The sequence below is a fragment of the Durio zibethinus genome, chromosome 6 (genome assembly GCF_047325235.1).
Source record: "Durio zibethinus cultivar Kanyao isolate XHJ-2024 chromosome 6, ASM4732523v1, whole genome shotgun sequence".
In the NCBI taxonomy this organism is placed as follows: Eukaryota; Viridiplantae; Streptophyta; class Magnoliopsida; order Malvales; family Malvaceae; genus Durio; species Durio zibethinus.
The window spans coordinates 31,891,001-31,905,552 of record NC_143167.1 but is presented as its reverse complement, the minus strand read 5'-3'; the positions used below and the strand labels follow the sequence as shown (position 1 = coordinate 31,905,552).

Here is a 14,552-nt window from a genome sequence, read left to right as displayed (position 1 = left end):
ATCTAATATTTACTTCAAATTTAAATAACATAACAAATAAAAATATATATAATTTGGTCCCTCAAAAATCAAACGTCAAAATCTGTCACTGTTCTAAGCTCCAATATATATTTTACAAGAAACACTTATGTACCCGAATATTGATCAATTGCTATTTGAACCACTTAAATTAAGTTTGATTCTCCAACTATTATTGAAACACCTATTCTTTTCTTAATGCTTTAATACTTGATAGGCCTAGTTAGAAAATTGTGTAGAATAAGTTGGCATGTGATTGATGTATTATTTCATTAATACATAGTCACACCTCATTTCTAAAATAAAAAACTCAAGTGTAAATCTGGTTCGAATCATTTCAATAAATATATTTTATTGGGAAATATGTCACCCACATATTTGATAAAGAATTTGATAAATATAGTGGTTGTAAAGTGTCACTTCTTCCGTGAAAGCAGAAGCAAAGAGGAAAGACATTTTATCAAGAAATCATGTCATGCTTTTAATTTCAGCCATCCAAGTGTGTTTTTGATTGCCAAAGTTTGCAACATCTTAGCATATAAACACCGTTTCTAAACGCACGTCTTTGTCACTTTACCAATCCCATAATGGTTAAGGATTTAAGGCCACCCCTTTCATCAGCAGAAGATTTAAGGCCACCCCTTTCATCAGCAGAAGATTTAAGGCCACCCCTTCCATCAGCAGAAGATTTAAGTTTACAGAAATATATAGAAAGTCAAGATTCATCATCTACCTTTATTTTTTTTGTATGAATTTCCACAATTCACATGGAGTTTTTGTTTTTCCGGTCCAATTACCTGAAAACAAAGATATATATATATATATATGTATTTATATTTATATATATTTCAAGGTCCACTCCTCCTACCGACAGAAGGTTAAATGCAAAGGACTAGTCGCATAGGGGAAGGAAATATCTAGCGAGGGTGTGAAAAGGTCAAAACATAGAAGAAAATGAACCCTAAATTAAGGCCTAAGTTGATGTTTTTAAGATAAATGTGCACAAACTCAGATGCACGAACTTTCTAGTGGTTGTATTTTAAATGTAAGGGATGGATGACTATGAAACTATCAACATAAATTTCAGTGAAAAGAAAAGCTGGTGTTGCTTTTACATGCAGAGAATGTTATTATCTGATTCCTTAACATTGTTTTCTGCCTTGTACTTTAATCCTCGGTGGCGATCTTGCCTTTTTCTTTACACAAGTTTCCCCACCTTGGAGAACTTCGAGATTGAAATGAGAAAAAAAAAAAAAAACAGATTTCTGATAATTACATGAACGTGGAAATATATCATTCCAAGTGTTGATAGATGAACGTAGTATATATTAAAAAAGAGACATTTGGGTTTTTCAAACCAGTTAGTGCGAAGACGTGCTTCAGTTTTTTTTCTTTTTTAAGAATTATTCTATATGAATTAGAAAATGTATAGTAATGTTTATTCTGTTTAAAACAAGCATGTGAATAAGGATTGCGATCTTAGATTTTATTGGGAAAAATATGCGATACTGTTAAAAAGATCAGTCATCAGCCATATATTCTTTTATGGGTATTGACTAAAAATTAACGGTTTTATTCGTTGACGATGCTCCTCTCCTGTCTATGCACGATCCTAGGCAATGCTAATCCCATAGGCCTCTATTTTTAATGCATGGAAAACCTTCTCACTTCAATCATTGTTAATAAACTATTCTCAAGTGTTTAACCATTTCTTCTTCAAACCAATGGTCTATTTGCCTTCTTTTCTTCCTTTGTCTCATTTGTTAAAACAAACGAAATAATACAGAGAGTTCTGGTAATAGATCTGTTGTTAATATGTTTTACAGGCATACTTATATGTTTGTCTGATTACTTTAGTGTGAAAAGAAGCAATGTTTGCGGTGGTCACATGCCTCTCTAGTCTCTTCCATCCCGCATGCAAAGAGTCAGTACTGATCAGTTGATCGATTTTTATGAATTTTTGCGATTGCAAAGTCAATAAACATGTACTCGTTGGAGTTCAATTTTTTGTTCACCTTTGAAACAGTTTTTTTTTTTTTTTTCAAAATTCAGTAACTTGTTCCACATAAAGATATTCATGAATCATGGCAAGTTCTAATCAAACTCAGATCGATATTTTCAGTGTCTTGCTTAATACTTGACTTATGATTGGTCTACTTCAATGTTAGGTTGTAGATATTTTGGGAATAAGAGTTGAACGCCCCTATCTGAGAAAAGGGTACCAAATTCAATTTATTAATAATCACTAGAAATATTCAGATATGGGAATAAATAATAGTGGTATGTGATATCATAATGGCTTTATTCCAGAAGATTTTAAATACATTGGCTTCCATGCATAGTGGTTATTTTTCCATGTTCATTTGTAAAGAAGCTGTCCCCTTTTCACAACCATTTCTGCTGTCAATGACTTGGCAATTGGCAACTCTCCCTTCTTTAACATATTAAACTTTTCTCTGTTGCCCTAACATGGAAACCAATGACTCTACCATTGAAGTTACATCATTGCACCTTTTAGTAAATATAAAAGAAATAAAAATCAAGTCTGATAAAGTTTATGGTAATAGTTTCATTTTATATGATCGAGTTTGTCTCATTTTAATTATTTTATGATAATACTCCTTGTCCTAAATTAAACGATTTCTTGTCTTAAAAGCTTACTCCAAGGGGGCGAACATGATCAGGGAAATGCTTGGAGCAAGGATTTCAGGAGCTAAAGGTGAGGATTTCTTTACCAAAAGAATTCAGCTGGCTTCCATTTCTTGTCGATTATTTGGAGCCAGGCAGGAAAGAAAAAAGGATAACAACAGAGGGGACGGTTCGACCATGCAAATTGCAAACATTATCCTATTTCTTTCCTGTGATGGCTATTGTACTGGGTTTGAACATGCATGGAAGCACATGGTTGTTTTTACGAACACGTCTAAATGAGGAAACTCAAAAGAAAAGTACAATGCCAAGGCTCATGAGAGATTGAAAGGGAGAGCCCACATGCATGCAAATGCTTTGTTAGGAGTGGAGACATAGGCGCCATAGCCAAGGCAAACTTTCAAAGAAGTGGGAGACATGGGAACACCATCTCATCCCTCTCTACTTTCTCACGTGCACTTCTCATTGAATAGGTAGATAATACAGTAATTAAATGAACATGACTTCCTTTAGAACCTAAGTTTCTTCTCAGTCTTACCTACATATAAAAAGTGATAAAGGATTTAAATCCAAATCCTACTTATGAATGCAAAAGACTTATCCTTCCAGGTGGGATCAAAGTATATCCTATCAAAAAGGGAGACATCAAAGATATAATGGACATAAGCTATTTACAGATAATGATGCTAAGGATTGAAAATGGATTTGAAGGCAACCAGGAAGCTTTAACTGGTAGAATAGGATGATAATAGAAAATTAAATCATGCATCCATTCAATGCTTTCATTTTTCATTACTAAAATATGAAGTTATTTAAACAAAAAGACATGGTTAAGTAATTGGAATAAAAAATTCATTACACCCACCATAACTTTAAGACATGACAGAAGTGAAGTAAACGGCAAAGAAATTTTATCATTTGAAGTAACAAAGCCAAAGTGTTGCGCAACATATAATCTGTAAGAGAATCCTAAGAGGAAGATTGAAATCTAAAGAGAAAGTTTCCAGAATTGGGTATCAGGGAATAGATTTCTTGCAGTGTAATACGTCCATCATCCAGGACTTTAAAATTTTACTTCAACTAATAGTGAAAAGGACATACTTATCAAATAGAATAAATCTCCAAGTGAACATTACAAGAAGGATAGCAATAACTCTGACCCATCATGCAGTACTTCCTTCCACTTTTGATACGTTATCGAGGTACACTGAGACCTAGTTCTGTACAAAATTAAAAAAATCCCAACAAATTAGCATTTACGAGCACTATAGGAAAGAAACTAAAAGAACAGGTTTCTTTAAGTCAATGAATCATGAATAAAGGTCCTTCACATATAACAATCAAAGGGGTCCAGAACAAGCCAATATTTACTAAAAATATTTCAAAGCATGGTGACTCTCAAGAGGTAAGCAACTAATACAAGATAACGCAGGATGAGCAATTATAAAATCAGACTTGTGATACATAAAACTAGACCTGGTTGGCTGCAGCACTTATATAGTACTTGAACAAAAGTTATTGGAACTTCTACAATTGATAAAAGATAACTTACAAGAACAACCTTACAATGAACTAATAGCACTGGCAACAAGACTTGAGTATTGGCACCTTCAATTTATTAATTTTTTCTTAATTCCATAAGGAATTGAATATTTGGCACACACAGTCAATGCTAGCTCAGATTTCAATCTGATATTTCAATAAAAGAAAAAACACAATCTTTGGACTTCATGAAAATGCAGACCAGTAAACTGCAGAAACAAAATAAGTTTGAACAATTCTTATGGCCCTATATTCCCGATAAAAGAATCTTTTACATGGATCTCCCGCAAGTAAAATTTTAAAGGTCAAATTCTTCTCCTTAACCAAATAGGGCTTCTTGATCCATTGATATAGTCCAAGCCAAGTACTTGGCCTGGCACATACAAGACTGTATCTCACAAATTATAAGGTACATTTAATTATTCATTTCAATAGGAGAACCTACAAAAGTTTTGCCTCCACAGCTCCATTAATATCAATTGACAATTAGGGTAGAAAAGGGTCTTCAGTTGTAAAACATTCTTCATTGATAAGGAAGAACCACACAAGCTTAAAATCAATTTGAAAAGAAAAGAAAAACAAAAGAGAGAGCTATGGACTTATTATGTATTTGATATGCGTATCATATAGGAAGTCTACTAGGGTACAGTATATGCAGAAAGTAACTGGTCAACATCACTAGAGTTACATTTTCTATCATATTAGAATAGCAGTATACAACAGAATCTTCAACTTTGATTATTAATTTTCAGTGCATTGATTAAAAAGTCATAAATCATACACAACCTTCTCAAACCATGTGCAAGCTCTCCAACTTAGGTTGTGACTTCGTTTGTATCTACCTCTGATCCAACACACCCAGCTTAGCAAATAATCATACATGTACATTTAGTCTCACTCACTTGTTACTACAATTTATCTCCCCTAAGTTGTCTAGCTCTTTTTTTTTTTGGCTGAGACCTTTTTCTGCTAATCTCTATTAGGATAACTTCTTTCCAAACTTTCTTCTAATACCAAAAGTTAGATTTTTTCAATAACAAGCCTAATTGGGAGACATCAGATGCACATATCCTGAAATTAAGCAATTGAAAACATGCACACGCTTCTCCTGATTTCCCCTTCCTACTTGCTTAATTCATATCTAACTGAATTCAGGAACCCTTTCTGTCTTTCACTTCCTCATGGTTTAGATTATCACCCCAACATTAAGAAAGATAGAACTTTAGTAAATAAAAATGCAACCAAAAGAACAGATAAATGGTCTCAAATTGATAGCTTTCAAAGAGTATTGATTGGACATCAATATCATGATAATGAGATAAGACAATCTAAACAAACAACATTGCTCTATTAATTACTTATAGAGTTCAAAAAGTTGCTTACAGAAACAAAATTACAAACATTTTGGAGATTATCAAACTCCTGGATTTGCACTGCAAAGCATACCCTGAGACAACGACCTCGAGCTCCTTGAATCGATTCCTAGACATGAAGTGAGCCTAGCTGAAGACACCACTGAGTGGAGAGGTAACAGAGATTGAAGACAACCCAATTGAGAAACTGACCTGAAAAATTAAAGCCTGACAATTTAGAAGCAGAATTTTGGTACTTCGAAGGAAACCCAAATTAAAAAAAAAAAAAGGATAAAAATACGAGGTTTTAGGGTAAAAAAAGTTAATAAACTTGAATAAATTGAGAGGGTCATATAAAGATAAGGTTTTTAAAGGGCTTGCCATGAAAATGTGGTAGAAGAGCGTGCAGGAAAGAGAGAAGAAGCCGGATTGGGTTTAAGGGTTGGTTTGTTAATGGCCGATTTGAGGACAGAGAATGTTGGTTTTGAGAGAGATCTAAATCGAGACGCCATTTGGAGAAGGCAAAGCCAGAGTGAAATGTTAGGGTTAGGATTTTGACAAAAAACGAGGCTTCAAGGGGTTTAGCCATTACGTTGGGGTGAAATTACCAAAAGAGGATACAGAGGATCTTAATTAATTTAATTCACTTTCTCCAACAGTATTACAAAGTCTAATTAAACTATTTATAATTAAAAAATGGCCTTTCAGCAAAATGAAAATTTGGGTCTGTCACTCCCTACATCTCTCTCCTATCATGCTCTTCAGTCTTCATTATTTTTTTCTAATTTTGAGAAATAAATTTTGTAAATTTTTTTCTCCTTTTTTTTTTTCCTTCTATGTACCTTTCAATTCTTTTTTTTTTTTTTAATGCGCAAGAGAGGTTAAAACCGCTTCAACAATACGGCCTTACAATACAAATTCTGACATAAGCCTAAACAAGCATTAGAAGGAAATATGCAATTTCACAACTCAAAACTACTTTTTTTGTGGCATATAGTCAAAAATCTGCATAAAAATTAGCTTCTTTTTCTATGTTCTTCCATTGAAAAGCATGATATAATACCTCATAAAAAAATGTATTTTACCTGCGGTAGGAAAATCAGCCCATCAATGGTTAGAATACACAAGATTAAAACATTGTTAAGAGTCAAATAACAAATTAATATTCTGGTTCTTCAATCTGTTGCAGCAACCAATCCAAATGGTATTTCCTACTAGTGAATGGTTAGGGATATTCTCATCCAGCAACTACTCTAATTTGTTGCAGCTTGTTGTAAGTAGGTTCCACAAGCCAACCACAATCCATCAAAAGATATTTCTCCTCCAAAACATAGATGTTGTGAAGTGATTAAAGTCACGATTATGGATGCGCGACATGATGGTGATTTTTGCTTCACAACATTAGAGCAAGTTCAACTTCCCTGTCACTGAATCGACTGCTGCTTTTGGTCCTGCACAATCACAACAATAGATGTACAATAACTGTGCAAAAACCAACTGGTTTCTATTTTTACATGTTATTTTGGTGGGTGAAAGTGAAAAGCAACATCCATAACTGAGGCAGTCGTATGTGATCATATCTCATATATATTTATCTACTAAGCACTGGACCCGTCATGGCAGGTAAAAAAAGTTATCTATCACACACAAGCAATTGCAACACTTTTAGCAGAAAATGCAAAAGAAACAAACCAGGTCCAACGGCAAGAACTGTCTTTGACCCTGCTGAAACCTGTAAAATAAAGCAGACTTGAGATCTAGCCCACACATTTTTCTTCCAAATAATAAAAACTATGAATTTAGTACTCAAACATCACATTCAAGAAATTAAGCAATCATACATAACTCAAGTTAAAAGCAAACCATCATGCTCTAGAGGAACCACTTTAGAATCCTTGCACAATGTAATAAAGAATCTCAAACAATTAAAAGTATGTACATCTGCAACAGCACACACCAGGATATACTAAGTCTATTGGTTTTGATGTACATTTAATAAGGACGTCTGACTCCAACTTCACTTCATTTTGCAAGCTCAAAGGCCAAACTTCTCCATTCAATTCGAATTAAGAGATTCCATACTTATGAGTTGCCATTACATTCAAGTTACGTCATGGGGAAAATTGCACGAAGTGATGCAGACAAATACCTGAGTTCTTCCAGCATCAGCAACAACAAAAGTGGGAAGGCCAATGTTCTCAGCTGCTTCCCTTAACTTGTTCCTGATAAGAATGAAAGTGTACTTTCAAAATTAAAAACAAAGAGCAGCGTTTTAAACATGATAGATGTAATATATGCTGAGAACCGAATCATTCCCAATGAAATCACCTGCTTACATTTCTTGTTGATTCCTGCATATAACGACTATCTTGGGTTGCCCACAATGCTCCCATTGTCTCAAAAGGGATCGATCACTGCAATATGATTTAACTTTGATAAAATGATTATAGTTATAGACATAACTACATAGACAATGGGGTCCTACAGATCCCCCACTAAAGCAAGGTCACAAGTGAAAGTTTGAATTAAAAATCCAATTCACAGTCAGAAAACATACCTTTGCATCAATTCTGCATACATGCCAGTGGCAGCATCTATAAATTTGGGAAGGAAGGATTCAGTCAAATGATCAAAAGGTTAGCATACATGGAAATGTTAGAAAGAGGACATTTTTTTCTATATTTTTTGGTTTGGGAGTGGGAGGGAATGGAGAGCTAATGTTAGAAAAGCAGTACAGACTAAAATGGCAAAATCTCAGATATTAAGAACAGTTTAGGAATCTTACGAGCACACTGAGATGCAATCTTCCCTGATTTCATTTTAAGGTCTTGTCTAACCACCAAAACCTGTCATAAGCAGTCCAAGACTCAAAAATTTATATTTTTATAATACCATAGGGGTGATGTTAACAAAACTATAAAAAATCAAACCGATTGACTTACAGAACAGAAAAATTGATGTCAATGAATTCAGCAAAGCATATGGAAACCATAACCAAAACCAATATATATCATCAACTACAAGTTCTGACAAAAGCCAAAAAACTAGCTCTTTGCTTAATTATATCAAACAAGTAGACCCACCAAGTCATTCCCTTTTCTACTGACTAAAATTTAGCGATCAAAACATTCTAAGGACGCTAAAATGTCATCAAAATTGTAATCTGTAACAATCATAGTAGGAAAGAAATAATATTTTAAGAAGTAACAATAAATAGGAAGCCAAAACAAACCATTTTAAGGTCTTGGTCAGCATTAGTGGAAACAAAGTCTTGTTCTTGAAGCTTTCCAGGTAGGAAATTCTTCTTCTTGGAAAGGGTTTTAGTGGGCTTTGATAAATCCAACAATAACCCCAATATGAAACCAAGAACGAGGCCTGGAATGAAGTTTTCAGGTCTGAAACTCACCCCTAACCGTTCTCTTTCCTGCTTCTGCAGCTTCTGATATTGCATAGAAGAAATAGTGCTATCAATTTGTACCAATACAAAAGAGAAACAGCTAGAGGAGGTATTAGAAAAAGAAAATAGTACTCCCATAAGTGAGAAATACCTTGTTTGTAGTTTGAGAAGAGTTCCGAGTGGAGGCCCACATAATCTTTGAGAAGAAAGATTGAATTGGGTGTTAACTGGTAGCAAGTGGGACTGAGCAGCCAGGAAAACTGGGAAAAGAAAGATGCTAGTTGTAGAAGAAGAAGATGAGATAAAATGATTTTGTCAAGGTGTTGTTTTCAAAATTCAGGGCTACCCTAAAACGATGCCGTTTTAAGTTCAATTGGATGCATTTCGTATCTATACCAAATAAATTTGTATATATATTATCATAATTCATAAGTTTTCATTTTCCATAAGTGCTGGTTTTGAATTTGAGTATTTGATTAAGGGCTTGGGAATGTTGGAGAATCTCTCTCTGCTGTTGGTAAACGTTGAAAGGAAGTTTTCTGGCTGTTGCCTCCATGGTAAGTTTATCGACCACATACATATAATCAAAAATTGGCATTTGCCAGGGGAACAAAGGGACTTTGTATCGATCGATTCCAAAACCAACTTTACTGGCCATCTAACAGATTAATGCATTAATTCTGCAAATGGGCAAACCCATCTACGACTAGTGCACGAATTTTGTGAAATCTCTACTCGTACAGGTACAAGTACCAACAAGTTAAATGTTAATATTGAACAAAGACGCCCTCAAGTTGACTTCCATTCAATTTCATCTTGGAATTAAGCAAACTAGGATTCTTATATCTAAAGCCATTGATCACCAAAAATGGCAAGTCTGATTTGCTTGCAAGAGGCCATAACAGCATAACTTGCCTTACCCTCTATTCAACCTAGCCTTTTTAACCATTTCATGCCTCAACTTGCCTGATAATCAACCTTAGACTCATGACTTTAATAACCTTTAGCCGTATAGCTAGGCTCGTATGTAGCACCCCCGTCGCCACCAAGTTAAGGTTTCCCAATTCGCGTCTTCGCACTATTTCCCCAACCATCCCGCTATTCCTCTCGTGTCCTTCAATTTTGCCCAAAGAATCTCAGCCAAAAGTCTCTAACAAATACGCGAATCTTTCTCTTAAAATGGCACATTTCAAGTACTCCATCCCATCTTCAGTTTTCTATAACCCATTATGGACCCCGCTCCTAGTTCATCATCAACAATTACAACCCCACCAAACCACCTCCACCACAACAGGCCACATCACCGGTTCAAACCAACCCAACCCTTCACCGATCGGATAGCCCGAGCGCTCCGTCACCCGCTCTTCCTCCTCCACAGATCCGATTCCAACTTCTTTATCTTAGGTGCCACAGGAAATGTTTACACCGTTACGTTATGTTCAACCCCTTCATGCACCTGCCCTGACCGTACAACCCCATGCAAGCACATCTTATTTGTTCTAATCCGAGTATTGGGTGTCTCAATCGACGACATTTGTCTCCGCAGGAGGACTCTAAGGCCATGTCGACTGAACCGCCTTCTCGGCACGCCAACGTTGCCTGGAGCACTAGCGGGGGCTAGCCTACGTGAGAGGTTCCATCAGCTTTTCTCTGAGGCAAAGAAGCAAGGTGGGTCAGGATCTGGAGCTAAGGAGATGGAATTAGAAGGAGCGGTGTGTCCTGTTTGCTTAGAGGAAATGGAGAAAGGAGAGAAAGTGGTGGCTTGTTCTACATGTCGAAACCTGATTCATGAAGAATGCTTGATGAGATGGAAGAGAAGCAGAGGGAGGAGGTCGGCTACTTGTGTGATTTGTCGTGCAAGATGGAGCACTGATCAAGAGAAGTATCTGAATTTGGCAGCTTATATCGGCCAAGACCAGGCTGGTGGTGGCCTATGTGCTGGATAAATCGTGTTTCATTCTAAATTACTTTGGGTTGGATTTATTTGGAAAGTTAGGATTACAAATGTTGATGTTATGAACAGATTTGCTTAATTAATTTTATATATCATAGATATTGTAAATGTTAAATTCATTTTAAATTAGAGTACAGCTTAATTATTGTTTGGAAATCATTAAAAAAAAAAAAAAACTTAAACATTATTGGACTCAATATATGGTAAGGATTATATGTATCTTCCATTCCAAGAGTCCAAGTTTAAACCATCTTTATTTAATTGAAAATTTAAAATAATATATCATATCTCAAAATATATTTTATTATTAATTACCCAATTCCTTAGGAGGAAGCATAAAAATTTACAAACAAGATCATTAGTATGTATCTTCAAAACATTTTCTAGAAAAATACACATGAATGTATATCATGTTTGATTAAATTTTATATGATAATATATTTTTCCAAAACACTTTTAGAAGATATTTCTCAATTTTTTTCATATTTAAATTATGATTAAAATTAAAATTTTCAATTCTCAATTTTGAATTGATTATCATTTTAATATCGTTAAATTAGTAATTCATCGTTGAATACTTTATCATTCATCAAAGAGAGATCATAAGACATAATTTTAAATTAACTATTAGCTCATGTGGGTCAAAATATTAAAAGCATATATGCATATGGAAAATGCAAATGGTTTGGACATGTCTGGAAAAGAAAAACCAAACAAATTTGGAATTTACTTGTTAACATGTTCAATTTAGCCTTATCCTTTCCTAATTCCTGACAGCAAATCACATTTTAACACCAAAAATGGCTTTATGTTACTGTCTAACCAAAATTTAATACAATATTCCACACAATTAAGCTAAGAACATGTGGACCGTGGACCAGAAATAACAAGTCCTACACGAAATCATTGGTTTCATAACCTTTATAATTTCAATTGATTTGGACCGTCAGAACAGATTTATAAGAATTCGAACACGTAATTATAGAGTATTAAATCATTTGAAATTCCAAATTTGTCCCTAACATTTAAAGATAACTACCACTCAAGAGCTCACACGTCTGTGAAGCACTTCTCATTCCATTCTTGCCAGCGCTGTTTAATCGTCTTCCGCTTCTAGTAACTTCCTGAACTAAAAGCTAAAGCTTTATACTCCCCGGAAACAATGGAAGACGCCGCCGGAACATTCTCCGGTTCCGGAAACTTGTCCCGCAAAGTGGTTGCAGTCGCCGCCGGTGAAGCTCATACTCTTGCTCTCTCTGGTATACAAAAATAAAGCTTTGATTTATTTGTTATATTGCTCCTTCCCTAAGCTCTATTGTGTTATGGTGATAAAAAAGTTTAAATTGGAGGATTTTGATAATGTGTTTTGTTCTGAATGGAAATTGCAGGGGATGGGTACGTGTATTCATGGGGCAGAGGAATGTTTGGGAGACTTGGGAACGGTTCAGAATCCGACGAGCTTTTCCCGGTTCGGGTCAAGTTCCAGAACTCAGAGCTTAAGTTTATAGATGTCGCTGCTGGTTCTTATCACAGTCTTGCTCTTGCAGGTTTATAATCTATGGTTTTATGCAAATTTTTAACACTTGCTTTTTTGATAATTCCTTCTTTTTGATGTTTGTTAAATTGTTCCACTGAATGTCATGATTGTTAGTAGCAATTGAAAATTTTTAGTCCATTGACACCTTTGGATATGTAAATGGCAGATGATGGATCAGTTTGGTCTTGGGGTTATAACATCTGTATCCTTTTTATGAGAGGAATTTATAGCAATATTTGTTTTTGAAGCTGCATTTTTATCTATTTTCTTTGCTTTTTGTATTTATGTGTTTTGATATATCCCTTGACTGTCATATGGATGGCCAACTTGGTCGAAATGATGAGAATTCTTTGGCACCTCAGTTGTTGGAGCCGTTCCTTGAATTGGGCTCCCCTGATCAATCAAAAGATGAGTTAGACATAGAGACACAAAGTAAAGCACCATTGAAGGTATGACATGAGTTATATTGCTGTTGGACTTGAAAGGCCATGTTTCATGCTCTTCTCATTGCTTGTTCTACACAGATTTGTGTAGTCAAAGCTGGAGGAATGACTTCTCTGGCAATTGATAATCTTGGCGCCCTTTGGATGTGGGGCAATTGTCCACATGAGAACAGCAGTGGTGATGGAGGCTTGACATTTGTGAGTAGTTTTACTCCAATTCCTGTTTGGCATTTTCATGGCCATACTGTTGTTAAGGTCGCATGTGGAAATGAGCATGTTGTAGCTCTAGTCAGTGCTGGAGAAACTTATAAAGGTGATGATCTGGTATGCTACTCTTGGGGTGTTAATAACCATGGCCAGTTAGGCCTTGGAGACAGAGAGAGCAGGGTCCATCCTCAAATCGTTGAAACATTTAACCAGGACTCACAATGGACAGTTTATGAGGTTGCATGTGGTGCCTTCCACACAGCTTTGCTTACTCACAAAAATAGACCAAGTGACACACTTGAGAGTATTTGTTGGACGTTTGGCCTTGGAGACAAGGGGCAACTTGGGCATGGAACCACACAAAATGCATTGGTTCCTGAACCTGTGAAAGAGTTACCACATCCCTTGTATCTTGTTTCTCTTGACTGTGGCTTGTTTCACACTAGTGTTGTTTCTTCAGCTGGTGATGTGTGGTCATGGGGAATGGAAAAGGGTCTAGGGTTATGCCCGGATGCTAGTTTTACAGGAACAGATGCAGGAGATGCCATTTCTCCCCTACGGATAACAGGTGATGGAGTTCATGGGCCTAAATTTCATGATCCGGTTCAAGTTTCTTGTGGGGCTGCGCATACTGTTCTTGTTGCACATGATGGATATAAGCTATGGTCATGGGGCAGGGGAAGGAGTGGAGTTCTTGGAAATGGTAAAACAATTGACTGTTTCACTCCCTCAGTTGTGTTATGGCCTCCACTGAACGAGGATTTCAAGCAAGACGAGCTGAACGGTACTGTTGGTGAGGAAAATAAGATTGTAGATCATAAGGGTTCTGATGGAGTCGCAGAAATGGATAAAAAATTATCTTTGGCCATGGAAGAAATGAAGCTCCTCCAATCAAAACTTTCCATCATGGAACGGTATGCAAGCATACTTCACGGTTCAATTTTTGGTAAACCTTTTGATGAGCAAGATATCCCAATCTCATTGCAGAACTCAGGTACTTTTGACATTGCAAGGGAATGGGAAAACATGTTGGAGTCAGCAGACCGTAGCAAGCTTGTTAGACTGGAATTGTTCTATCGAAACATGCTTGCCGGTGTTAAGGATAAGATCATGAAGAAAAGGATCCAGGAGATAATAAAGGAGTGTCTTCCTTCTTCAATGCAAGGAACATAGTGCTGGAAATTGTAATCAAGCTGCACGAAACATAGCACATTGAGCATTTTGGTTCACATGGAAAATCTTACAGTCAACAAGTTGGTTATATTAATAAGCTTCCTATATCCTATTACATGAACAATACAGATACAATAATGTATGTATGAACTTCTTTCATTAAATCTGTGTATTATTGTAAATGACATGAAAGTTGTTGAACTGCCTCTGTTTTTTTTTTTTTTTAAAGTATATATAATTAAATGGATTAAATAATAAAAAATAATTCTAAAATAAAAAT

General features: G+C 35.6%; 4 protein-coding genes across 11 annotated transcripts; 2 read left to right on the top strand and 2 right to left on the bottom strand.

Annotated features, from left to right (window-relative positions):
* Positions 1 to 3,556: 3,556 nt before the first annotated feature.
* Positions 3,557 to 6,313, bottom strand: LOC111284823 (protein NONRESPONDING TO OXYLIPINS 2, mitochondrial). Of its 6 annotated transcripts, none has more exons than XM_089762954.1 (3): positions 5,943 to 6,313; positions 5,656 to 5,774; positions 3,557 to 3,881 (listed from the first exon to the last, which is right to left on the bottom strand). In XM_089762954.1, the coding sequence occupies exons 1-3, from the start codon at positions 6,071 to 6,073 to the stop codon at positions 3,862 to 3,864; spliced, it is 270 nt and encodes an 89-aa protein (XP_089619080.1). In that variant the 5' UTR covers positions 6,074 to 6,313; the 3' UTR covers positions 3,557 to 3,861. The 6 variants fall into 6 exon arrangements, with proteins under 6 accessions (XP_089619080.1, XP_022729538.1, XP_022729537.1 ...); XM_022873803.2 differs by having other exon boundaries at positions 5,611 to 5,774; positions 5,943 to 6,309; XM_022873802.2 differs by having other exon boundaries at positions 3,557 to 3,887; positions 5,611 to 5,774; positions 5,943 to 6,308.
* A 329-nt stretch (positions 6,314 to 6,642) lies between these two features.
* On the bottom strand, positions 6,643 to 10,833 carry LOC111284822 (Peptidyl-tRNA hydrolase II (PTH2) family protein). 2 transcript variants are annotated; one of them, XR_016343099.1, is made up of 8 exons: positions 9,110 to 10,833; positions 8,794 to 9,000; positions 8,347 to 8,407; positions 8,119 to 8,155; positions 7,890 to 7,975; positions 7,711 to 7,783; positions 7,254 to 7,293; positions 6,643 to 7,012 (listed from the first exon to the last, which is right to left on the bottom strand). XR_016343099.1 is itself a non-coding variant. In XM_022873798.2 (8 exons), exons 1-8 carry the CDS (start codon positions 9,149 to 9,151, stop codon positions 6,963 to 6,965), a joined length of 588 nt encoding a protein of 195 aa, XP_022729533.2. In that variant the 5' UTR covers positions 9,152 to 10,833; the 3' UTR covers positions 6,643 to 6,962. The 2 variants fall into 2 exon arrangements, 1 of the variants encoding a protein (XP_022729533.2); XM_022873798.2 differs by having other exon boundaries at positions 7,898 to 7,975.
* On the top strand, positions 10,188 to 11,031 carry LOC111284821 (SWIM zinc finger family protein / mitogen-activated protein kinase kinase kinase (MAPKKK)-like protein). The gene has a single exon (XM_022873796.2). The coding sequence runs from the start codon at positions 10,188 to 10,190 to the stop codon at positions 10,902 to 10,904; it is 717 nt and encodes a 238-aa protein (XP_022729531.1). The 3' UTR covers positions 10,905 to 11,031.
* An 896-nt stretch (positions 11,032 to 11,927) lies between these two features.
* Positions 11,928 to 14,473, top strand: LOC111285624 (Regulator of chromosome condensation (RCC1) family protein). Of its 2 annotated transcripts, XM_022875156.2 has the most exons (6): positions 11,928 to 12,171; positions 12,301 to 12,459; positions 12,616 to 12,651; positions 12,768 to 12,898; positions 12,974 to 14,013; positions 14,087 to 14,473. In XM_022875156.2, the coding sequence occupies exons 1-6, from the start codon at positions 12,075 to 12,077 to the stop codon at positions 14,211 to 14,213; spliced, it is 1,590 nt and encodes a 529-aa protein (XP_022730891.1). In that variant the 5' UTR covers positions 11,928 to 12,074; the 3' UTR covers positions 14,214 to 14,473. The 2 variants fall into 2 exon arrangements, with proteins under 2 accessions (XP_022730891.1, XP_022730890.1); XM_022875155.2 differs by having other exon boundaries at positions 11,933 to 12,171; positions 12,974 to 14,473.
* The last annotated feature ends 79 nt before the right edge of the window (positions 14,474 to 14,552 follow it).